Raw genomic sequence first — 26,180 nt, 5'->3', positions numbered from 1 at the left:
TCTAACGTGTTTTTTCCTAATCTCTGTTCCTTTGTTCTTCATGTAAAGGACCATAAATTACCCTGTGCATGAATGGTATTATACAAGTGCACTTGCTTCCCTTGCCTTTTGTTACTGTTATCTTTACTAGCATGCATTAAGTGCCAAACTGTATAAAACGTTCAAGCCAGTAAATGTATAATGTTTTCAGTTAGAAGTAAAACAGCACTAGTACTACAGCTTGATGTAAGGGTGTCAGAAAGAACAGACACACTGGCACATCTCCTTTCTATGTCAAACTTTTTGCAAAATTTTTGTGTACTCTTCCATTCTGATCATACTCAATATTTCAGATATAATGACAACAATTAAATATCTGGCCAGAAACTGCATGCTGGGTGTGAACAGCAGATTTTGACATGGACCGCATAGCGGACTACCAAGGCAATTACTTTTTGCATGTAGACTCAGCAGTTAGTTAGTGTTTAAAAATAGGGAGTTTTGTTTGTGTGGTTTGTAGGAGCGAAATACATTGTTTGCTATGAAAATATATCAAAACATTCCATATCATTTTATGTTCCAATGAATCAGTAAAGGAATTTCTACAGTCAAAGGATCGTTAAATAAGATTTTAACATCTTGGGAAGTTTTTCAAAAACCTGCAAGCATTCTTAATTATTCCTGTACCTTTTACTCCCAATGTGAATGCATGGCAGATAAAAGAGAGGCCCAGGTTTATCCTTTTTCAGAACAAACTCCTCGTCTCAAAGTATCAATATAATGCTTCTTGTATTTAGAGTTGATTTTTTTAACTACCTTTTTGCAATCAATGACTGTCTAGGTGCTACAGTGACAATAAATAAATAAATATAGAGAAAAGAAAGAAAGAAAACTATTATATGTAATAGCATTGATTTGACACAAGATGGAGGCATTATGTAGACGCATGTATTCTCATGAATATAATTGATTTTGCTAAGCTTCAGGAATCTGATTGAAAGAATTGTGTTAAAAACAATTTGTGTTTATATTAATCGGCAAATTTACAGACATCTCTGGGACTGACATTAAACCATCACATCTGTAGATTTCAAACTGCCTTTGTTTCCTGTTTGCTTGGTTTTCTCATTTACAGAAGGTTAAAAGGAGGGATGGTCAAGTGTTGACAATCTGGTTAGTGAGCTATGTGGGCAAACATACCACAATTGTTTTTTGAAATGTAGTCTACACAACTGTCTTATTATTATTATTGCAATAAGTAACGTGTGATATTTTATTGACAATAATTCTCTCATGCTTGTTACTGGGAGTTGAGCCTACATTGATTTGAGACCTCGATAAAATTTATGTGTTCAGCACATTCATAGCATGATCTTGAAATTTACATCTGACGTTCTGCTCAGTACTCAAGTAGTCTTAAGAAATACATTTTTTATTATTATTTCTGGATGGCTCTTTACTTTTACTTGAGTAAAAATATATTGAAGTAGTGTTGCTATACTTGAGTACAATTTTTGGGTACTCTTCCATTCTGATCATACTCAATATTTCAGATACAAGTAATAAAAACGGATCCGATCAGCCCATGCTGGACGTCTTTCGGGGCAATTGTTTTGTTTTTATTCACTGGATAGCCAAACCTATCCCTTTTCTGTTCTTATATTATCATGTGTATTCATGAGTGAACTATGTTGTTCAGCATCTGTTTACAAGACCTAAAACCGACCATAATCCAACATTCAGTATAGATATTAGTGACCGTGTTTCCTCTGTGTGACAGGGAAATGTTGTAGTGGGCAGAAGTGAGACATAAATCCTCCGCAGTGTGAATCGTTTGCTCACCACCAGGAGAAACTGCAGCTGCGTTCAGAAAATGGCCGACAGATTTTCTAGGTTCAACGAAGAGCGTGATTTCCAGGTAATGCACATCAAAAGACCAGAGACCTTTAACGAATTTTGCACTTTGGAGTATTTTAGAACATAGGATAGGTCTTAAAGGATATAAAAACGTCCAGTATTTTACAACCAGCTGCGCGCATTTCGGCGTATTCGGTGCTTGCTAGCACTGCAAGCTAGTTTAGCTAACGCTACTTCACTGCGGCTCTTTTGACATCAGTTTTCCTAATGTCTCCGAGCTTTACTCCTGTCACCAGGGTCCAGTTTTATTCACGACGCGTTCCTATTATTTGAACCATTTAAACTACTCGCCAGCAAAAATAAATATAGAATATGTACCTTCTCATTAGTGACCTTGGGTATGCTGGTTGTTTATCGAAAAATGCTAACGATGCAAGCTTTGCTAACATAAAGCTATACTTGCTGTTCCCTTTTGACAAGCAAAATGTAAACAGTGCATGTTTAGAGAGTTATATTAATCTCATGCTTATAATCTTTTGGTAGAGTTGTTTTAAATTACCACAAGTTTGTACTTTGAGGGTTTTAAATAGCAAGTTCTATACCTGCATAACAATGAATTTAAAGCATTGTCTTCTGTTCTTGCTTATATGAATGAAACTGCAACCAATCGGCAGACTACCTAAATATTAACGTAAACTCGACCAGCTTCACTTTTTTAATGCAGAAATGATAATTTTACTGAAAACAAAATAGGTTTAACCCAGATATGGTGTGCTTCTTTTTTTCTTTAAATGTTATTTTAATGTATACCAATATATCCAAAAACTCAATAACCGAGTTTTTGTAACGCTCCTTGGGCATCTTGTTGCATTGCAAATAAATAAATAAAAATGCAAGAACAGCTGAATAACTTAATTTCGCCATGGCTTATGTTTCAGCCGTTTGTCTTTTTCTGTCTTATCTGAGATCTGTGGCCACACCCAGCCAAAGCTAGACACATTTCTGGCCAGTAAAACTGTCATGTGTTTCTTGTGAGTTGGTGCTTTCTCATCGAACATTTTCATTCATTTTAAGCATTTTTCTTTAGTTACTACAATGTATATCCACCTAATCAAATGTTCACAACGATTTTAATTATTCTTATGTCGGTAGGAATTATTTGCTACCTGTTTAATTGTTATCAGGCAGTCTGCAATACACAAAGCAAAATATAAAGTCCTTTCTTGCATGTTTTTATTTATTTATTTATTTTATGGCTATGAAGTCAGGCCATACAAAATAACATTTATAATTTAATTTATTTTTTATGCTGCTAGATTCAGGTCTTGCTTAATTGATATAATTTTTTGTAATTAAAATTGTGTTATAAAATGTGTATTTGTCTTATAATTCGTACTTGCCTGCTTTTTAAATGACTTTGTGGTGATGTTTTTCCACCTATCTGCATTTGCAGTAGAACTGTGTTTTCAGCTATTTTGTCAGTAAGAACCTAATTGCTGTGTGGTCTGAATGACTCTGTTGAGGATCACTCAGGCCCAGCACAGAGAAGCTCTGTGTGTGAGATCTGCAGTGAATGCATTCATATGCTCAGCATTCAGAAAGTTTCTTCATGAATTGATGCTTGGTGCCAAGCAACGCAATATGGAAAATACCCACAGATGGTTTAGCTAATCTCTGCTGCACAGCCCAGCCCAGCTAAGAGCTTTTGCATTTTATGCTTTTTCATTGGGTGTTGCAGTTTTAGCATGTACCTCAGAAAATGCTAAGCTACGTATGATTCTTGCAGATGTTGATTGTCAGAGGATACTTTTTTTTCCTCATGGCGGCAGGCAGTATATGTTTACCAAGAAATGTTTATGTATTCTTGTACTGATCAGTAGAGGAAAGCGAACACTGTTCATAACGTTGCAGTAGACGTTGTGCATAGTCATATTGATTATGAAACAAGTATGAGTCTTTTGTGGAGAGCATATGACATTACATAGAGCACATCATGCGGTCTAAGTAAAATGTAGAAGGAAATATGGGGGAGAAGGGAAGCAAGTTATTGATTTGTTCATGAATCAATTCATGTCTTCTCCTCTGCATCTCACCTTCTCATAATCCCAATTTTTACTTCTGTACATGTGGTGTTTGATTTCATCTGAATTAATGGCAACAAATTATGTCAATATAGATTTCTGATACTGCAGATTCGCTGGAGAATGTATTTGCAAATAGCCACTGTAGTCCCACCACTTGACAATCTTCTCCTTGCAGAAAAACTTTAATGAATAATTTCACTAAATAATTTAAATGCTACCAAGCATATTTCATTGTGAAAAGCTGTCAGTGATGAAACTGCAAGGTAATGTACAGTACTGGTATTGCAAATAAATAAATAAAAACAGAATTTCACATAATTTGTATATTTTATGTGCTTTCCAGAAGCTTTCTATTTACAATCCTTTGTGGATTTTAAAACGGTATAAACACACTTTGTAGTTGTCCTTTCCCATAAACCAACAGTTGACATGACATTTAACCAGTTCAGTTCCAAAAGAAAGCTGCAGTTGCCTTCATCCCTCTGATAATTAAGCAGACCACATATATGCTAATGAGTGACGAGACCCCAAAATCACATCCCAGACACAAACGCATTACATAAAAACATTTGACAGTATGATTGTACACAAAGCAGCCATGAACCAAAACCTCAGATCAGTTCTCAGAAATTAGTAACTAACTTTATTTCTCAAAATTGACTCACAAAACAGATATTTATGAAATACTATGGAGTTTGTTGTACATCAAACAACAAATTATAATTTAGTAAAACCTGATGACTGTGTGTTTTTAAAAAAAAATTTCATTAAGGTTAAATGTGTGATTCAATTTCTCAGGGTGGGAATCACTTTGACCAGTATGAAGAAGGCCAGTTGGAGCTGGAGCAGGCGTCCCTGGACAAGCCTATCGAATCGGTAAGGTTGCATCCATCGTCCCTCACCATTGGACCAGCTGTGAGAGTGGATATGATTGGTCCAGGGAGGAATAAGAACCACACCTTTACTCCATGCTGTGTAGATGCATCTAGTGTTTTCTTGAACACACTTGGCACCTAACCTGTAGAATCACTCGTCCATTAATACCCTTTAATTCACTCCCACTTCTCATGACCCCGACCTACTTCATTTCTTCTGTGACATATAAAAAAATGATTTATATTCTAGATCTTTCTGTTAGATGTGCAGCCCACATATAACCATTAGTTTTTTTTCTTTGTAACAGTCTAATATTAGTCATTGTTAGTCATCTTAGCAGAGATAAACCTGAGATGGACCTATAAGCATGAAGTGGATGAAGCACTGTCATATTGGCTGTTATCTCAACATTGTAGCTGCTCAACAATATAAAACAAAGTAATTTGGGGGGAAAAACATATTTGAATATTTCACAGCACTTTTATTTGGAAATTCTGCTATCAGAAATGAAGCCACATTAGATTTCAGTTTAAGAAAAGTTGTATATTTAATATTTTTTGCATTAAGTAGAAATTATTATTTAGCAAAACAAGGCAGTGCTTATTCCATGTTCTTTTTTTAAAAGAGGGTGCACATTAGATGGTGTGAATGGGTACATTTGTGTTTGACTGAGTGTTTGTTTATGTAGTTTTTAGAATGTACGTGTTGGTGTATAGCATTTGTATTTATAGGACAGTTATCTTATTGTACACAACTTGGGGTGTTCGACATTTCTCTCCTGCAGCGAATTGGCCCCCTATTAGCTAAGCAGCAATGACCCGGTTTGTATTTGCACGCTCTGCTTCCTTACTCCTTATCTTTAGGGTCCTTTGTAACGCTTCTTTATCTTTCTTTCTCTACTTTTCTCTTTCTGTTTCACGACTGTCGCACCTGACATCTTATTCTCTCTCTCCATCTCCCTCTCTCTCTCTCTTTCTTGCTCCCTCCCTTCTACACAGTGATTCGGTGTACAGTACCCTCTGTCATTCTGTGCTGGCATGGTGCTTGTGCAACTGGGACTGCATTTTACGCTGAAGAGGCATATTGATAATAGCGCAGGCAGCTCTCTTTTTCTGTCTTCCTCACTTTCTCCACCCTTCTTTCTGTCTTAAGCATTTTGGTGAGCAGGCCAAACTCAGAAGTCCTCAAAAGTACCAGGAAACTTTTTCTCAAGATTATTAATGCACTTTGTGAACCAGTCAGATAGGATCAGCAATCTGGATCTCAAGCTTACATTTTTTTGATAATACTGATAATACTGTTATTGTTGAAGACAAATTAAAAAGTTAACTTTGAATAGCTAAATAAAGCTAGCCAAGGTGAGCAGGTATTTCTGCAAACTTTTATCTTGAATTTTTTATTTAATAATCAGTAGGAACTGTAGTACAAATATGAAACTCTACTTCCATTTAATTTACACATTATCTTGTATCTGTTTTTAGTTTAACACGTTTGTCATAACTTTGAGCGTCAGAATGAAACACTCTCCCAACCAAACAAAACCAGTATTTTGTCCATGTGGGTGGTGGAGAAGTAAGAGGACAAGTAAGAGAGAGTGGTGGCCTGCTCACCTGGCTTTACCTAGCTGTTTTGCTCCTGCGCTATTATTTGTGGAGGGGGGCTGAGGAGCATGCTGCAGCACCACACAGCTCCTCACACATCTGTGGAAAAAACAGAAGCTGAGAAGTGTCACCTTATCACCACTATCAGGTTTCCTGTTATAATTTTTTGGTGCTCTAAAACAAGACACTCTTTAGTATCAGATGTAAAATGGGTTTAAAAAAATCTGAGATGCTTTAATTGGTATAGTAAACGATAAATATAACTTTTTTTTTTAAGTTAGCTTAAAAAATAGAGAGCAATAGAAATGATTAGCTTTTTACTTTTAAGCTCTTAGCCCACTAATGCAGAACTGTAGAGCTGTTCATAAGTGCTTCAACCCAGCTTTTCAGAACCCCTCCTTTGCCATTATTTGTGTGTGAATTATAGGCAGCTAGAGATCTGTGGTATTTTATTGGGATCTTTTTTAATTCTTGTCTTACCCCTTTTGGTCTTTGCTATTTTTCTCCTAACACTGTTTTGCATTGCATGTGTTAACTTGGTAGCATTAAGCACTATGTGCTCTCAACACTCTGTGTTGTTGTTGTTGTTTTTTTTTTTTTTTTAACTCGGACTCATTCCTTATTGTCTTTTATCTCCCCCAGTCCCTTAAATCTATCATCCACCTTCCTCTCTCCTATTTGACCCGGTACCACAGCGATATGCAGTGGGCAGCCTCAGAGCCACAGAACATGGACACTCACAGGAAGGAAACATCTGTGAATCCCATAGAGAAACTAAATTCAAGTCAAGAAGTTACTGTACATGTTTTAAATGTGTACATGTAGTTACTGTGGCTCAATATGCTATTTAAACCATAGTTGTATGAGTCATTTTAAGTTTGTAGAGCTTAATATTGTTGAAAGTATTGAACCAAATACTTTCTCTTTTTAAAAAGACTTATCTTGTTAAATATAAAACCACACACAGGAAAAGGCATCATTTTAATATTCAGTCATTAATTTTAGCACTACTTGATTCACTTTTTGCGCAGGCTTTAATGATGTGAACAGAAGTTATGATTGTTGAATGGTGTTGACTAAAAACCCAATTCTAACCTCAAATGCTTAAATGTTAAATAAAATAAGTGAGGGGGAAAATTAAGAAATGAACAAAACAGATGATCTATCACAGTATTTGCGATAGTCTGAAGTATGTCCCATCTTTGAAATTGGGGCTTCAGAATTATAAGGTAAGTATGTTTTTGAATTTTTATATGTAAATTAGTTATTTTAATAAGACATTTCTGTTTTTTTTTTGTTTGTTTTTTTTAAATTTCTCAACATATTTGATAGTAGAATCTTAAACTTTATTTTTCTTGGTAAAATAGAAGGCACCCAGGCCTTCTGTTTCACTCGCTTAGCTTGTTACTCCAAAGCAGTTGTTTTTGCTTTGTCTCACCTGTCACATCTGACACTGACCAGTATGTTCAGATGTCTGAACTAAAGAGACTGCAAGGAGTTAAGAGGAGCAGAGCTTGCCCAAAAGCAGCTGCTCTTTGGTCTGGGCCTTTAGGAAATGACAAATGTGTGATCTGTTTCTAAAATAAAACATTTATATATATTTAGGCATGAATACATGTAACCAGGATTCTTGATCCTGAAGGTGGATGATTGCACATATTTTCCCATTAAAAAACAGCAACCACTAAATAACTACATTCTCTGAGGTCTCTAGGTGGGGTCCCCTGCATATCACTTCCCTTATCCATATCTTTTGCCATGCACTGTGCCAATGACAGCACATTGCACACTTTTATAAAAAAAAAAGCCCTTGTAGATTTTTTTTGTTTTAACCTTTTGTTTATTTTTTCCTTTTCTCCTGTTTTAACAGTCAGTTGGTGGATTTATTGAAATGTCTGCCTTTTCTGTTTGTATACAGTATAATGTTTGTTTCAAGGCAGAGAGAGATTTGTATTTTTAAGATCTAGAGAAGCTAGCAGAATTGCAGTTGAAAGCGTTTGGTCGGTTTCTTACGTTGTGTCACGTGTGACTGTTTTTTTGACAGCCCAGTATTTTAAAGCCAGGTTCGTATGGAAATGCCTTCACTCCACTTGCACTGCTGTTGGACTCGCCGTCGTTGCTTTCATCCGTCTGTCTATTCTTTTGGTGCACTCATCTGCTGTCCCAACACCCAGCGTACACGTCATCTCTGGCCACCAACCTCCATAGAGTTCATTTTGACCTAATCTGTTTACAGTCAATAGATGCACACTGTTGCTGCCTCCACCCTGTTCTACCTGGTTTGTTACTACATTCTCCAAAAATGATTTGAAATATGGCTTAAGATTTAATATTTCAGATTATTTAGCTGGACTGTTTTTGTCTGGTATTTCCCAGTTCATAGTTCTGAGTGAATTTTATTTATTTTTCCTTTCAAGCGGCATATGAACCTCTGCAAATGATTAAATATTGGCATACATAATGTTTCTGCACCTCGACACTGTAGCAAATAATTAGGAGACAGAGCGAATGACGGGAATAATATTTCCCAGAAACCTCACTTAGCTTTTCAGTACCGGGAAAGAATAGAAAACTGCTAAACTTTAACAAGTCATGCCTAGTTAGATGTGTTGTTTCCTCTCTGCCATGTGATGTCCAGCACTAATTACTTTTTTATCGCTTCCTGTGGAGGAAAGGATCTAAATCAAACAAAGTACACAGGGTTTGGAAAAGCATGAATTGGAGGACAAAATAACAGGACAACAGGAAGTGAGACTCTCATTTCTTTAGATAGCAGGAGGCACAAATCAGTCACATGGATTTGTTTATTCTAGTCATCATGGTATGGCATTTTATAATCTAATAATACAGCTAACTTTAGTTTTCTCCTTGAAATGCATTAAGGAGAGCAAAACCTGGTGACAATATGTGACTTAAAACGAAGGATTAAGTCGAATTTCCTCCACTTGCACCATTGTGGACAGAGATGCGATGTGTGCCGTGTGTTTGAGGCCACCACTCCCTTCACATGCTCTAACCTCTTACAAACCCAGCTCACTTCCATCACCTGAAAACCCACCCTCATCATGGCTCAGCCTGCACTGTTCTGCCAATTTTCCTGACCTCTTGTCAAACAGACCTAATCAAGCATTGTTGAGCCATCCTCCCTCACTGTGCCTGATCCATCCGATACTAACTCAGCTGGAGTTTTGTTCACCTGTCCTCTACTCCCCTTCCCCAACCACCCGACTGTATGTGTACCACTCACAGTGCGCTTACTAACACCGACGACCCTTTTTGTTAAAACAATTTAACAAAAAGCTGCATGCTTTTTTTTTTTTGTTTTAGTTTTATTCCTTCCCCTCACTTTCTGTTTGTGAAAGTCGACGTCAGTCTCTTTGTGATTATAAATATCCTTTCTGTTTGGTTTGTATGGTTTTTTTTTGTTTGTTTTTTTTTTTGGATAGAATGCAGCATTCTGGTGAATGTTAGACAAGCTTGGAATAGTTATAATCACAACAGAAAACACTGCTTATAAAGAAATGTCACTGTTTCTTGTTTATATGTGCTTGAGGATGTACTATAGTGTGTAGTGGTGGGATGGTCTTGCATTTCACTTTAATGTTTTTGTTACCTCGCTTACCAATACTAGTGAAATAACATGACTTGCTCAATGGCCCTACAGTGTACTAAAAAATGCTCTTGTGCATGTTTTTGAATGTCTCTCAAACTCCTTTTGCTCATTATCAGTTGTCAGATCCAACCAAGATTGTTGATTATAGGAATCTTGAGCAGAAATGTGAAAATGTGTATAGGTTACAGCAGATTTCCAAATTGTTGCTCATTGTTGGTGTGAAAATGGTTGGAATCTGACAAGTCATGATGTAAATGCAAGAAGCGTCCAAAAACGTGCTCAACAGTCATTTTGGTATATCTAATGGGTTTTGAAGTACACTGTCGTCCTTTTCATCTGCACACCCACTGAGCCCTTCACACATGCATAATCAGTCCACTCTGGGCCTTGTAATGGTAATCCAAGGCCCAAAAGCTCCACTTCTGTCTGTTTCTTTTGCTCTATTTTTGTGACAGTTGAATGTCTCATGGTGCTCCCCTTGTCATGGTTACGGAATCACAGCAAGCTTGGAGTTTCTGGTTTTCATTTTGTTATTGCTAGATTTCCATACCTGTTCCGTGTCGCTTTTCTTTGTGTACGAAGATCCTGCGCTGTAGTGTGTCATATATGTATGCGTGCGATACATATATTGCCCTCTCCTTCCTCCTCCTCCTTCTAACTTCTTACATAGTGGATGTTATTTGATGTGTTTATCTTGATAATAAATGATAGTTGTTTTTCTTTTTGCCTGAAAAACGTCTCAAAATACACTCATGATGTAGGAGTAAACCCTGTAGGTTGCAGACCACACAGAGACTCATGCATTTACTTAACATAGAGGCAATCTTACCCTTCAACTCAAGTCTCCCAGCCTTTTTATCCCTCTCCCCAACTGCCCTAACACTCCTTATGCTGGAGGACACTGATTGTTACACGCTGTAGGTGATGACAATAATGATAATGGTGATGGTGGTGGTGGTTGTGCTTATGATAATAGTGTGATTTGAGTGTTTTGTATGTCTTGATGTTTTCATCCATGCCCACAGGGTATAGCTCCTCTTATTATTGGAATATTTTTGGTTTTTTTCTCCTCTCTTCTCTCTGCCAGGATAACATCGGGCACCGGCTGCTTCAGAAACATGGATGGAAGTTGGGGCAAGGACTTGGCAAGGCCATGCAGGGTAAGGATTTACTCTGAAGCACACTCATGTTCTCAGTTTGCTGGTGCCACTGAGCCACTATCTACTTTTGTTTTCTTTCTACTCATATTTTCATTTTTTTGTTTTAAACGACACCCTCCCTGATTTATTTTTCTCTTCACATCCTTTCTTTGACCTCTTCCTTTGCCCGATTCCGGATTGGAAAAATTGTGACTAAAGCAAACATGATTCCAGTTGTTTTTGTCACTGTCAAGTTGCTGTTCCCTTAAACTTGGAGATGGAAGAAAAGAGTCATGGAGTCTTGTAGTGGATTAAGTGTTAGAGAGTAATCCTTGTTGATTTTTTTATTTTATTTTATTGTAAACTTGTACATTGACATCTAGTTTAACAAGAATAAAAGTCAGAGTTCTCTCATATTTTCTGATATTCTTCTTTTTTAAAAAAAATCTTTTTCACATTTTGCTGAAACTGTAAATAAGACGTCATCTTAGATGTTAGAGTTGGTATTTTTAGCAGACATTTAATGTTGTTGCCATGTAAACTTTAGCTTTAGTGTAATTTTGGATTGCATAATATAGATCACATACAAATGTATTTAAAGAATAAAATTACTTTGTCCAACATAAACCATGAATGCGATTTAAGTGAAGATTAGATTTAAAATGCTCAAAAGTAAGGTTGTGTCACGCTGACACTCAAATATGTGCAATCCAGCTGGTTGTAGTGGTAACTTTTTGCTCACATGCACAAAACTTAAACCAATAATAATTTAAGTTGCTAGTATTAATATGACACGGCACATTAGGACGTTTTTTAGTTGTTTCATCTGCACTGAGCTGCACGTCCACCTTAACTATCAAACAACTTCAACTTCTGTAATACCTTATATTTTGATACAATCAAAAGTAAATCTTCTGCATGCTGGAGAAACCATCAGAATCCCTTTATTCCAAAAAATAGACCAAAAAAGTAAGAACTTCCTTGTTTCTAGAACATATTCAGAACCTATATCTCTGTAGCATTGAACATTTTGTAGGTTTCTCATAGCCTGTTTTTGTACCGTTGGTGGTGGTTTTAATCTAAGTAAAACTATTCTTGCTTAATTATATGCATGCAATTAACCATTTTAACTCAACATGCAAAGCAGTTTGTCACATTTATTCTCTGTTATGCTGTCTAATGTTGTTTTTGTGAGACACTGCACAAGACAATCATACACTGATGAAAGATGGAAACAGCATTTCAGTCGTATATATTAAACCAACATATTGCATTGGCAGTGCTTTTGACACATAGGATACATTTTGAGATTTGAATGCTAAGTAAATTCTGAAATTCAAAGTTTTCATAAAATTGTTCAGAAAAAAGATAACTTTCCCCGGGTAATTCTGAGCAGCCAGTTGATGCTCATTCTGAGAGTGAGGGCTGAAGATTAAGATGTTTGAGTGAGTGGGTGGGTTTTGGCTATTTGTTACTACATTATTAGCTCAAACCTGCTGTGTTTAAAGGATAAGTAGCAGTGATCCAAAACCCTGGCATGTTTCACAAAGCCCTTCCTTGTTTTGTTGTTTAACTTCCCATTTCTCAGTATCTTCCTTTTTTTTTTTTTTTTTTTTTTTTAGAAATAATCACTGATCTTAGAAATTTACCTCAAAAGGATGCAGCTTGGCATCGTATCCAAATGCCAATCTTCCGTCTTAATGCCTAATTGGGCTTCTATTTATGTATTTTTTATCTTATCCACTTTCTCCACTACATCTGGTTTTATTCAAAATCATTTTAGTCTTTTCTCAGCCATCCATCATAATTTGTTGCAAAATTTCAACTTTTATTCTCCCTAAAATGTCCACCAGCAACATCTGTTCTAAATGCTAACATTTCAATTACAAACACAACTCACACTGTCAGAAAGAAATCCCACATGAGCTCAAAATATTACCACATTAAAACAGTTCAGATGAATATCCTCCACAGAGAAGCTTACTGCTGAAATGAACTAATTGTTTGTTATTGTCTACTGCTTAAGGTTTGCTCAGAAAAAGTTGGTATTGGTCCATGAAAGTACATTTTTTACAAGCAGGAGTGTGTTTAAATTGAATGAAGACTGACATCGTAACTGAGATCTTCTTGAGACAATACAGGGAAGCCTATGGTCTGGTTGAGTGGGGTTGTTGTCTTGTTGCTGCCCAACTACGTTTTGTTGATGTACATATATAGCCTTAGTTTCTTGTGTCGTCTCAAAGGTATTTTCAGCATGACTGGGGCAAGTGAACGGATTAGACCTGGAAGCTGTTTCATTCTGGGCAAGCTGACAAGTGCATTGAGGCCAACAGCACAGCAGAGAGAGAAAAAAAATTCCATCCATGGTTATTTCCATCCGGCCTTGAAGAGCCGAGTAGCAATATATTTGAAGTGATAAGATGAGCTTTGTTTGGAGGAGAGAACACATCACAGGGGATGACTGTGCTCTTGTTTGTGCCTCTGGCAGAACTCACGTGGTTATGTAAGCATCCTACATTGTGGGCAGATGAGACTGCAGCAAATTGTGTCCAGTTGTTGTGTAGGAATTAGTGGCCCTGCTTAGAGACCGCTATCCTCTCCAACTTGTGAGTAAGCTCCCATACTAATCACAGCATCACATCTCATTGAAGTATGCTGGATAATCATGGTAATCTTCCTCCTCTTTCCTGTCCTCCTTGCCAGAAGAGACAGTTGTTGACATTTGAAGTTAAAGCATTGTCCCCTCTTTACGTTTTTTCACTGTATTGACTTTGTTCTTGTTCTTCTTTTGTCCCTTTTTTGCCCCTTTTAGGTAAGGTTTGTTGGATCCCTTCTCTATGTCAGTATGCATGTGTGGGTGTGTTTTCTTTCTCCCACTCTGCAGTTGACCTAAGTGTAACACTCCTTTTACAGTGTATCATAGGCTAATGGCCTCGGTCAGCTTCTTCCTCTTTGCTTCATAATCACTAAACCTTTATTTCAATCTGCTTAAGAGAAAATGCTTCGATTTGTTCCAACAATCAAGATCCATGTGAAATCAAGGTAGATTTAGGAACCCATGATTCATGATTCACATCCCCTAGAATCATCATCTCCACATATTTTAGATTTTTTTTCCCTCCCTCTTTGAGTTTCCGTGGCTGCTGTTGAAGTAATCTGATTGGCTGTAACCACGGCTCAGTCTCTGAATGGCTTGCAGTGTAGAAAAGTTTCCCCCCTCTGCTTGTTTACCTGTTTCTACCTCTAAAACAGTGAAAGTCGTGTTTGTATGTGCGTGGTCATTATGTGGGACTGAGATGTGTGTGTGTCTGCTACTTACCGGGCAATAGAGTCGACTTGCAGGGAAAACCTCTCCACCTTTTTACACTCCGAGTGTCTCTGTCCCCATGGTACAGACTTCCATCCTCCCCCCGTTTCTTTGCCCCTCCTGCACAGCATGTTTGTCCAGAGGTGCGCTCCTGCTTGCCTCAATCTCTTACTTGCCAGAGGCTTTAAGCAGTGTTGGAGGTAGGATGCAGAATCACAATGTTCAATAAATAAAAACAATGTAAAACTAAAAAAAACTGATCCATAGTTGTTGTTTAAATCCTCCAGTACACCTATGGCATTGCAGAAATGACTCTAAACACTGCTCAAAGCCTTGCTGGCTATTCTTTCAGGTACGTTCCTATGTTTCATGTTTTTATTTGTTGTGGGGTTAAGCACATCCCAGACTGAGCTTGCTGGCTCTAGACTAGCCAGGACGAAGGATCTTGAGGAGAGGTCCTTTCTGGGCTGACAAGCATAGGCAAGGCAAAAAGCTTAGAGGGGGGAAAATTGGGCTCTTCCCTAGAAGCATTTGTCATATTTTAAAAGACAGCTTAGTTGATTTAGGCACGGGTCAGTTGTTGTTATTATTAAGGTCAATGTTCTTAAAAGCAAGTTATAATTACTTTTCCTTTATAGAGTTTTTGTTGTTTAAAGTCCTTATTATGGTATACCAGAGAAAGCCTCTGAAAAACTGATCTACATGGCCAAAATATCACAAAGACGAGCTGCATCTGGTCATTTATAAATTACAAGTGGAGACAGCAATGTTCTGCATCGCTGAGCTTTCAGGAATGAAGCCAGTGCAACACGACAGGTGTGCTGAGACATTGACAACAGCACCTGTCCATAAAATCTGTTGAAAATCTCTCCATACAGTACTTTTTATAACAATGATGGTAGAGGAACAGGGTTTATAAATCCGAGCCGAGGAGATGCTTGGAATTTAAGCTTTTAAATTAAACTACCAGCTTGTCACACAAACTATGTTTTATCACTGAATCATTTCCTCAAGATAAAATAGCCAGTGGGGCTGTGGCTACCTCACATGGCTAGTCAGGGTCATAACACAGAGGAGCAACTTCAACCCTTGGAGCTTTAAGATTAAGCACCTGCATAATTAATATAAACAGTATTTATTCTTTACTAATACTTCTGTAACACTTTTATATTAACTCTGTAGTTAGTTGTGTATAGCAAACCTACTACATCTGCAAGAGTTGGCTCACAACAGGCAGATGTTTCCTTCAGAGACACTTATTGTTCAAAAGGAGACCTGTTATAGAAAACATTGTTCATGTTGTCAGAACTGGCACATGCTTGATTGAGACTAACCAGTGCTGTCTTCCATCTCCCACATTCTGCTGCACACTGCTGAGCAGCTGGCTTTTGCACTTTTTCCCCTTGCTTACAAGAAAGAAAAATGAAGCTGTATGAACATATTTTTAATTGACTAAAGTCAGTTATGATGTGAAGCTGTCCTGCTTATGTTAAATACTAATTCTAATAAAAATAATGCTTCTACAACAGCAAGTTAGAAGCAGCATCTCTGCTGAGATGTCTGCAGACTGGCTACCTGAGCTGGTAGCCCAATTTATTAGGTAGTACATGCTTGTTGTAATCTATTTCACTTAGGGATGCAGCGATATAAAAATTTGAGTCAATATCTAATATGAATATTGCTGTTATGGCACCTGGTGTTGTCACTCTGACATTGCTTCTCTGCTTCAGTTAAACACCCTGCAGTCTTGCCCTGCATTGCTGTCACTGATATGAGCAAACAAATACCACATTGCCACTTTTCTTTTTTTTTTTCAGATTTTTTTAAACTGGTCATATTTGTTTTATATATTTAAGTTAATACAGTTTTGCAATGGAACAATTGTATTTTTCCCAAGCTTATCATCTTGTAAGGATGTCCTGCTGGCCTGTGCCTAAATGTATTCAATACTTATTTTAAGTTGGGGGAGAGTCATCCAGTAATCTCTTTATAAAAGGGTAAATATGTCTTAATAGGCATACATAGGATTCGTTGTTTGACGTACTGTCGCTGCTTTTTCCCTACAGGTTGTTGATGATCAGTAATATAGAACTTTCTATAACCTGAACCATTTATCATCGATTCTTGTTTGCCATTTTAGTGTTTTTCTGTGTTTTATGCTGCCTGGTTTTTGATATGCAATACACCTCTCCATGTAGGGAAAAATTAAATTCGAAATGTCTTGGTACCATTTTATTTTAAAGGTAACTTGTTGATCTGTAAAACGACTAAATGACAGTTACTGGTCACAACATTCAGTAGTGGAAAAGCTTAGGTTTAGGGGATGGTAGTCTGGCTTCTTGGGTTACATTTTCAGTCAAAATGCACAACATCACTTTAGGGGCCTGGGGACTTGGACAAGCGGTTTGAATGAGTGGTGAGAGGAGATTCCTGTAAGCACCTAGCCCTGAGTAAAAGGACATGGTGGGTGGGGGTGGGCGGTGACTCACGGAAGGCCCTCTGGTAATAAATGCCCTGAAGCCCCATTACCACACACCCAACCCCATCTGCCCTTCTCTGTGTGCCTCAATCTTCCTGCTTAACCAATTGGTGTTTCTTTTTTACAGCGATTTGATCCTGCCCATGTTGTGCTGATGGTAAACTTAGTGGTAAATGTTACTTTATCCCCCAATTGAATTGTTTTGTTTTTTTGTTTTAATTCCTCCCATTATTTTCATTTTCCTCTCATCAGAGCACAAATGCTACATAGGCTTTCAATTCTCTCTGTCCTAGTCCTCATTCTGCTGCTTGTATATTACCATGCATCTGTATTACTCTTAGAACATTGTCATTTTGTTTTCAGTTTTTTTTAACCTTGTGATTCACACCTTGTGATTTTAGCTGCACATTGTTTTTTGTCTGGTCCTTTTTGTTTTCCACTGGAATGGGGTAATGCTGGAGGTATTGTCACTGTGTAGAAGGACTGGTGATAGTTTGGGATGATTGTAATTGGTCATGAATCTTCATTTCTGGGCCTTGCTTGTGACTCAGTTTGGACAGACCACTGCAGTGGCTGGCTAACAGACCAGACTTTTTTTTTTCTTCACTGCTCTGATGCTGTTTGTGAAAGACTGTGAAACCACACATCTTTCGATAGACTTGTGTTCTCAATGTCACACAAACAGCTGTTCCCTCTTAATTCCTCCATTTAAATAAAGAACTGAGAACCATGAGGTAAGAGGAAGATACTGATATAAAACTGTCCAACTAAGAGACACTGCAGTGGGACTGAAAGTCCAGGCAGGCAGAGACATGTTACAATGTCCATGCATCAGCGATTTCGAACGAATAAGTCATTGGGCTGTTCTGACTTAATTGCCTAAGGTGAGCACAGGAATGATGCATAATTACATCAAACGTCTGTCTTACCTTCCTCAGTTTAAGAAGGAATCTACTTCCCTTTCATTTTAGAAGCATGCATTTCAATTTGGAACAAACGCATCCAGGGTCATATTTTTAATAATCCCAATGGCATGCCTAGACATCTGGAGGGGAAAGAAACAATTGTGAATATATTGGAGGGAAAAAAAAACTGAAACCAAACTGAATTGAAGTCGCCATCAGTAAGATTGGTTTTTGTATCTGGCTGGCATCAGGAGCAGCAGACTAGTCCAAATTCTTTTTCTGCTTTTTCTTTTGAGATTCCCCTGTCTTTCTTTCTTTCTTTCTATCTTTCTACCCATCTATCTGTCTGTCCTCCCCTTTCCTCCTCCTATACTCATCCCCTCATGTTTTACCAGGTAAGTATCCCCTTCCCTTGCACTGTCAACATGGCGACACCTGGCCTGTGACGTCACTCTGCTGTAGTTCAGTGCTTGTGTCTTTATTTATTTTTTTTACATTCTCTCTGCTTTGTTTGGCTGATTATAAGTGGATTAAGCAATTTGTGTCAATCTCTAAAGTAGTTTTGATTTTTAAATATTTCATATCTATAATGTTTCATTCTGTTTTGGTTGTCTTTTGGTTTTATTTTTCTAAAGTTAATTTCCTTCTGTTCTAGCTCTTTTCACAGCTTACGTAGTATAACTTAAGTAGATAGGAAATTAATATTTTGACGATGGAGAACAAAAAGGGGGCCTGGAAAAATCAAACTGCTTTGTTACAGACAGTCCTGTTATAGATGAAGCAATTGGCTTAATATACTTGTTAGGAGTTCCTCTCCCATGAAGGATTTAGTGATGAAGGCATCTGTTGCAATCTTGCCCAATACCATATTTGGGTACATCACTTCCTTATAAACTTGGCTTTCTGGTTTAACAGGACTTTAACACAGGGAAGGGGGGGAGGTGCCATTTCAGTGTAGAAAAAGGCCTTGTCTTTATTTAATCCACCAGAAATTTATCAAAGCTACAAAGACTCTAATCCACCTACAGTGCCTACTGTACAAACCAACAGCCACATTGCAACTTTATAAGTCACATTTGTTCAGGAGTTGGCTGTAGTAAGCTGTGAGAATGGCTGGTGTTTGGTTCACTGTAGCTTTCTGGTCTCTTTGCACTTTCAAGGCAAAAATTCTCTAACCCCAGCACCCTGTGCTCTAAAAGCAGGCTGTCTTCGAGTTAGTGTTTGGTCTCCATCTCAAAAACTCAAATAGTCTTCTCTGTCTCTTTTGCCTCAGGACGCACCGACCCTGTGCCCATTGTTCTTAAATATGATGTCATGGGGATGGGCCGAATGGAGATGGAGGTAAGATGCTGAAGTTATCCATTTGACCCTATTTAATGCTCATGTTTATATTTATAAGTTGTTGAGGAAAAATCAGACAAATTTACTTGGATAATAGCTGTGAGAAAGCTATTAATAATAATAACTATGACATCAGTGGTTATTTGTGTAAGATTAATTAGAATCTCATGTCCTGCTGTAGCTGATCCCAAACTAACATGCTGGTGTTGATTCTCATTCCAATCTGTGTTGAAAAAACTGAGAAACAACATGAGCTGCTTTGCTGTGAGTCATCTGAATAAACTAGGTTGCTTGTTATTTTGTTATGTCCTCAGTTGCAAATGTCATCCTGACACCTAAATCTAAAGCATCAAATCCTTTTTATATGAGAAAAAAAAACTATAAATCCCAAGGAGCACCATGCACAGATGAGCTAAAGTTGACTAAAGCTCAGCATTGTCTTACAGAGTCCAGCAGATGCAAAAGGAGCACTTTGTAAATTATTATTCCAGATTTGTCAGTGCTTATTACTTACTGTATTGCATGCCTCGTGTTATTTGTCCTCAAAGATTCTGTTGGGGGGGCAAAAAAAAAACAAGTCATCAAATTTATCTTTAAACACGATGGTTATGCAAAAAAAACTTATCACGTTTTAGTGGCCTATTTCCAATCTTTAGTTTTGCTCAGTTTTGACCTACTGATGGTGATTTTAGCCCTTCAGTAAATATGTAGACGGTTCTGTCTGCATCACTGGCATTTTTTAAATGTCACTTCCAACCCTGGGTTATGTTTGGCCTTTACTTCATCTGCATTTACACAATTAAAGACAGACTTAAAATTTATTATGTCTTCTCTACATTAGAAATGTAGAAAAGTCAGCATGTTTTGGATACTACACAGCAACAAAAATTAGCTCCATACCATTAGTCACTTGCCATTTTTGTCAAACTTATAAAATGGCAGACTGCTATTGTTGACTCTCAGACTGTTTTCTGGAGGTGTTGGAATTGCTGTGTTTGTCCTTTTAGCTGGACTATGCAGAGGATGCCACAGAGAAGCGGAGAGTGCTTGAAGTGGAAAAAGAGGATACAGAAGAGCTGCGGCAAAAATACAAGGTAAAGTCCTTTTTTATATATATAATTATTTAACATGCATCAAACAAGATGATCGCTTGTGTGTTTTATGATCTTCTTGAAAGTGACATATGTTTCTTACCAAATTCAGGACCAGGTGGAAAAAGAGAAAGCTATCGCAAAAGCTTTGGAAGACCTGAGGGCGAATTTCTACTGCGAGCTTTGTGACAAGCAGTACACTAAACACCAGGAATTTGACAACCACATTAACTCGTACGACCATGCCCACAAACAGGTAATTTTTTTTAGTCTCTGAAGCAGAACGCTTCATCAGTAAGATAAAGTAGCAGTTTTCAAGACATCTCTTTAAATGTGATGGAAATGGGTATACGTAACAGTTTGCTCAACTTTGATTACCATCTGATCATGACACAAACATGAAAAGACGACGAGAAGAAATAAAAAATCTGATCACATTCAGTTGCCACACATGTAAAATGGAATGACTCAAACACCAAATACATGTTGTTTTTTTTTTTTTTTATATGATGCAGAGGTTAAAAGAGCTAAAGCAGAGAGAGTTTGCTCGCAATGTGTCCTCCCGCTCTCGGAAAGATGGAAAGAAGCAAGAGAAGATGCTGCGTCGACTGCATGAGTTGGCTGAGCAGAGGAAACAGGACAAACAGAACCGGTATGATCATATCACCGCAGTGCCCTCTGCTGGTCTTGATTCATTGAATCCGTGTTTAAGATTATTTTTATCTTGCTTTTTAGCACTCCTGGAAGTGGCCCCATGTTCAAAACAACCACAGTTGCTGTTGATGGTGAGAAAGAAGGAGATGGGGATGGCGTGCCACTTGAGAACCCCGTTTTTACAGATTCCATTATTGAAGGTTCACCGTCAGAGAAAACTGGCCAATCTTCCCCAAAGCCCAGCCCAACTTTAAATTTTTCTCTGGGGAAGAACACATCCACATCCTCATCTTCATCTCCAACCCCTACTGGTGCATCAAAAGTCAGTGTATCATTCTCTTTTGCGAAGAAAGCCCCAGTAAAGTTGGAGACGGCAGCGGCTGTGTTTGCTGATCCTGGCGAGGAGGCTGTGGAGGAAGAGGAGAATCAGGAAGGGGAAAAAGCTGGAGGACAAGAGGAGACATCTGGCTGCAGCACAGAGAGTCCCAGAAGAGTACCTGAAGGAGATGAAGGAGGGGAGAAAGGTGGTGCAGCTGGGGCAGAAGATATCCAGCAGCCTGATGATGGAGGCTCCTTGGCCTCGACTTTGAACAAACTTAAGATGATGATGAAAAAGGATGAAGGATTTTGTGGACAAGAACCACAGTACTACCATTACGTCCCACCAGCTCATTGTCGTGTAAAGCCCAACTTCCAGTTTTTGTTGTTCATGAAGGCTTCTGAGCAGTGCCAGAGCAAAGATGATGAGGATGAAGATGAAGTAGAGGAAGTTCAAAAATCTGAAGAAAGCTCTGATCCAACAGAGTCCAAAGAAACTGAGTGTAAAACTGAACAAGAACAAGGTGAGGATGTGTCAGCAACTGAACCAGAACCATCTCCTTTGTCGCCTATGGTGAAGACGGAGGACAAGATCTCTTCTTGTGAGCAAGAGACGGTTTCAACTGCTCCCACTTCTCCTACTCAGAAAGCAGAGAACACACAGAGCACACTCGATACAAACACTGGTCCAAAAGTCCCAATGGGTCCCTTCTTCCCCGTCCTGAGTAAAGATGAAAGTACCACTTTACAGTGGCCTACGGAGCTTCTTGAATTTACAAAAGCTCAGCCTTCACTATCTTACAGCTGTAATCCTCTCTACTTTGACTTTAAGCTTTCAAGAAATAAAGGACTGCGTGGTGGGAAATCAGCAAAGTCCCTCAAGCCTGGAGAAGAGGCTGATGACAAAGGACAAGTTGTAGCTACTTCAACAGCTGAAGCCGCTGAAACCGAACCTGAAGCATGCACTGATAAAGAGACGCCTGAGATGAAGGAAAATCCCAGCCAGCCAGGACCCGATGAGCAAAATCCCACGACTGCCAGTAGTAGCACGAAAAAGAAGAAGAAGAAGAAGAAGCATAAGAAATCGGGAAAGCATTCAAAACGCAAAGGAAAAGAAAAAGATGCAGCTGGTGATGCAGAAGAGAATATGGAGGCAACGCAAGAAAAGCCTAAAAAGAAGAAGAAACACAAACGGAAAAAGAGCAAAAACAAAGCTCAAGATCAAGAAGAGGTGGCAGGTGATGACAAAGAAAAAATTAAACCAAAGTCAGAAGATAAAGCTGCTGGTTCCTCTGCTCAGTCCACAGCTGGAAGAACAACAGGAGCAGAGCCAGGTAAAAGGAAACGCGCTGCAAAAGAAGTGCCTTCTAAATCTGGAGCAGAACAAGGAGGAAGTGGAAAAAATAACGACAAGAGCAACTCCTCAGAAGATCACGGTAGCTCTAAAAGACAAAAAACGGACTCGAGCGGATCGCAAAACGCGTCATGTTCTACCTCTGCTCAGAAAAGTCCAGGTCACGGTAGACCACCCAGCAGCGAGAGCGAGGAGGAAGGTGGCTCCAACACCCAGCATTCACGTCATCACAGGTCCAGCCCACGAGAGCAGCGGCGCCACCACAGCGAAGAGTCCAGACGGTCCCACAGCCGCTCATCAAGGCGGGGAGAACGACGCGGCAGCAGCCGGCGGCGGCATCGTGGCCAAACCTCCCGCAGTCGCTCCTACTCCAGCAGTTCTGGGCGCTCCTCAGCAAGAAGTAGCGCCTACAGTCACCGCAGCCGCAGTTACTCCGACAGCTACAGTGACTACAGCACGGAAGGCCGCCGGCGGAGGCGCTCTAAACGTTCATCCGACTCAGAGTATGAGCGGCGGGGCAGTCGAGGTCGCAGGCGATCCAGAAGACATCAATACTCCTCTTCATCCTCGGACGATTCCCGCTCTCGTTCTCGCAGCTACAGCAGGAGGAAGCGGCACCGGCGGCACCACCACAGCAGCTCGAGAAGCTCCAGCAGCTGGAGTCGCAGCACCAGCACAAGATCCTGGAGGCGAAGCTATAGCCGGAGCCGAAGCTCAGCGAGTCGCTCCTCCAGTTCCAACAAAGGCTCGCCTCACCGACGGAGCACCAGGGGTCGGGCAGACAGCGACACAAATCGCAGAGACTTCAACCGCTCTCGGATTTATCGCTCGCAGTCTCCCCGCACGTCATCGCGAAGCCTCAATCGGAGCCACACATCCACTTCCCAGACTTTGAGGCCAGTCGGGTCTCGTGATGCAGGGGAACACAAGAACATGCTCACAGCGCGGCAGCTGCTCGAGAGGGTTCAGTCCAAGAAAAGTTCAGAGGATTCTGCCTCCGGAACGAAATCTGGGATTAAGATTAAGGATCCACCACAGGGTTACTTTGGTCCTAAATTACCACCAGCCCTGGGAAGCAAAGCCATGTTGCCCCTCTTTGGTAAGCTGCAAGCAGGGAAGAAACCTTTGATTCCCCTAACGAGACCCGATGAGGGAGAGAAATCAGGAACGGGGAAGGGTTCTGAAGCGGATGGAGAGGTTATCCTAGTAGAACCTATAAGGGAGTTCCCTCCTCCTCCACCACCTCCAGCGCCACCAGTGCAGAAGGTCGAGGAGGTGCAGCAGAACACAGCAACACAGGAAGAGACACAGCAGCAGTCAGCTACAGAAGAGCAAGTACACCAAGAACCACAGCCACTCCTTGAACAAGATCCTTCCATGATTATGCCCCAGTATCAAGCAGATCCAGGTCAAGACCCCTCCCAGAACCCCATGATGGAGTCCATCATGCCTGAAATGCAGCAACAGCAGCCGGTTCATGGTTACCCTGTTTACCACCCCTCCAGTCTGGAGGAAGATGGCATCGAAGCGGAGGAGGATGGCCTGGCGCCATTGGAGAGTCAGCCAATCACGTTCACGCCAGAGGAGATGGAGAAGTACAGCAAGCTGCAACAGGCGGCGCAACAACACATTCAGCAGCAGCTTCTGGCCAAGCAGGTCAAGGCCTTCCCCTCGGCTGCTGCTGCCGCTGCCGCCGCTGCTGCAGCAGCTGCTAACTTAGCCCCAGCGCCCCCTCCACCAGCCCTGCAGCAGATCCACATTCAGCAGCCAACCGTCTCTGTCGCCTCCGGCACATCCATCACGACTGTCCAACATGCCATCCTGCAGCACCACGCAGCCACCGCTGCTGCAATGGGCATCCACCCCGCACATGCCCACCATCCTCACCCTGCACATGCTCAGCTAGCACAGGTGCATCACATTCCCCAGCACCACCTTACTCCCATCTCCCTGTCCCCGTTAGGCCCCTCTCTTGGTCATTCTTTGGGACACTCTCTGGGACATGCGGGGCTTATTCCTGCCCACCCAACAGCCTTCCTGTCCGGTCAGCCTATTCATATTATCCCTGCTTCTGCACTTCATCACACACCCTTGGCTCTCCACCATGTCCCGCACGCAGCCCTCTACCCAACACTATTCGCACCTCGGCCGTCCCAGGCTGCTGCAGCGGCGGCTCTCCAGCTGCACCCACTTCTGCACCCAATATTCTCAGGACAGGACCTCCAACACCCGCCTAACCATGGCTCTTGAGTGACGATGGATACAAAACAGGATGTAAACACTTAGAACACTGACAGAGGTCTGCGACGATCTTGATTTAGGGATGGGGATGAAGTCTTTGCATCAGTGTATAGGAAGTCAGACATGTTGTAAAATCAGTTTTACAATCAGACTAAAGTGGTCATTATGTGTTGCAGCCTGTGTTGGTTAAAAAAGGTGACACTAGCATTTTAATATTGGTTTGTTTGGATTTTAAATTTTTTTCTTTTTCACTCATGTTTCCTGTTTTAAAGGCAAGTTCATAGTTGTAATGAGACATTCTGTTGAGATTGTCTTATAAACCAATTGGGTCTGCATTCTCAACCTCACTAACCACTGGAGTTTTTCTTTTGTTTTTTAGTTTTTCCTCATTTATGCAGTCATAATCTTTGCTAAGTTTGGCATCCAAGGAGATCCATAATGGTTGAGATTATATAGAGGATCATGATGAGACAGGACATAGATTTTGTTACAGAAACTAACAACTTCACCTCTGTTTTTGTGATGGACTCAATGATGTGACACTTTTCCCCATATAACTACCTGCTCTTTATTGAATTCTTGGTCTCAAAATAATTTGTATTGCTGTAGTTTGTACATATATCAGTGTGTAATGTGAAGAAGCCAGCTATTGACTATGAAATGGCTATGGTGTCTAAACTGGTATGACGCTGTCACAAAAGAAGTCCTCTAAATTTGCAGAAATGTGGCAGAGGTTTGAACATCTCTAATACTCTGAGGCAAAACTCCTGTTTTCCCATTGGAGGGTACGTGTGAATGAATTGCACTGAAATCTGTACATTGGGGTGGTGCTTGGGCATCATGTAACAATAAGATTGTAGTATACTGCAATAATTGTATTTTTATTTTTAAATTATTTTCCAAATGCTCTTCAGAAGAAGAGCTTTGTTTGGCTTTTTTCTGTAATTTTGTAAATAAAAATGCTGTAGATTAACCTATTAACATTCTGAAAAGGTTGACACTGCTGTTGGTAAAACAGTTGAATTACAAGTTAGTTACAACATGGATATGTGTTTTATCAAGGTTGGTTCTTAAAATGCTCCTGCTGAGGATGGCTGGGTTCCCAGACAAGTTATCTGTCAAAAAACAAAAGTTGTGACTCTTGTATTTTTAAAAACATAACTGTTTCAACAAATAAAACTTTGAGTCCATGCGTTTGTTTTTTCCCTCTTTTTCTTGGTTTAGTTTTGATTGTATTATTTCAGTTCTTTTCATAGTCCCATTTGGACAAGATTACCAAATCATTCTGCAGGTACCAACAGCAAACAGTAGATGGCGCCCTAGTCACATTAAAATCCGTTA

General features: G+C 39.7%; 1 protein-coding gene across 8 annotated transcripts; it reads left to right on the top strand.

The window, feature by feature from the left end:
- Positions 1 to 1,793: 1,793 nt before the first annotated feature.
- Positions 1,794 to 26,029, top strand: gpatch8 (G-patch domain containing 8). Of its 8 annotated transcripts, XM_005796711.3 has the most exons (9): positions 4,716 to 4,796; positions 5,581 to 5,617; positions 8,442 to 8,460; positions 11,098 to 11,170; positions 19,114 to 19,181; positions 20,189 to 20,275; positions 20,385 to 20,528; positions 20,788 to 20,924; positions 21,008 to 26,029. In XM_005796711.3, the coding sequence occupies exons 4-9, from the start codon at positions 11,164 to 11,166 to the stop codon at positions 24,846 to 24,848; spliced, it is 4,284 nt and encodes a 1,427-aa protein (XP_005796768.1). In that variant the 5' UTR covers positions 4,716 to 4,796; positions 5,581 to 5,617; positions 8,442 to 8,460; positions 11,098 to 11,163; the 3' UTR covers positions 24,849 to 26,029. The 8 variants fall into 8 exon arrangements, with proteins under 8 accessions (XP_005796767.1, XP_005796768.1, XP_023204658.1 ...); XM_005796710.3 differs by lacking the exons at positions 5,581 to 5,617; positions 8,442 to 8,460 and adding an exon at positions 1,794 to 1,897 and having other exon boundaries at positions 4,719 to 4,796; XM_023348890.1 differs by lacking the exon at positions 8,442 to 8,460.
- Positions 26,030 to 26,180: the final 151 nt, after the last annotated feature.

This window comes from Xiphophorus maculatus, chromosome 16 (assembly GCF_002775205.1).
Source record: "Xiphophorus maculatus strain JP 163 A chromosome 16, X_maculatus-5.0-male, whole genome shotgun sequence".
NCBI classification, from domain to species: domain Eukaryota; kingdom Metazoa; phylum Chordata; class Actinopteri; order Cyprinodontiformes; family Poeciliidae; genus Xiphophorus; species Xiphophorus maculatus.
Note: the sequence above shows the minus strand (reverse complement) of the source record. Positions and strands in the feature narration are given on the sequence as shown.

Coding starts and splice junctions, on each gene's coding strand:
- gpatch8 (XM_005796710.3), top strand. CDS start 1,853: ATGGCCGACAGATTTTCTAGGTTCAACGAAGAGCGTGATTTCCAG. Junction 1,898..4,718: donor ACGAAGAGCGTGATTTCCAG/GTAATGCACATC, acceptor TCAATTTCTCAG/GGTGGGAATCACTTTGACCA. Junction 4,797..11,097: donor TGGACAAGCCTATCGAATCG/GTAAGGTTGCAT, acceptor TCTCTCTGCCAG/GATAACATCGGGCACCGGCT.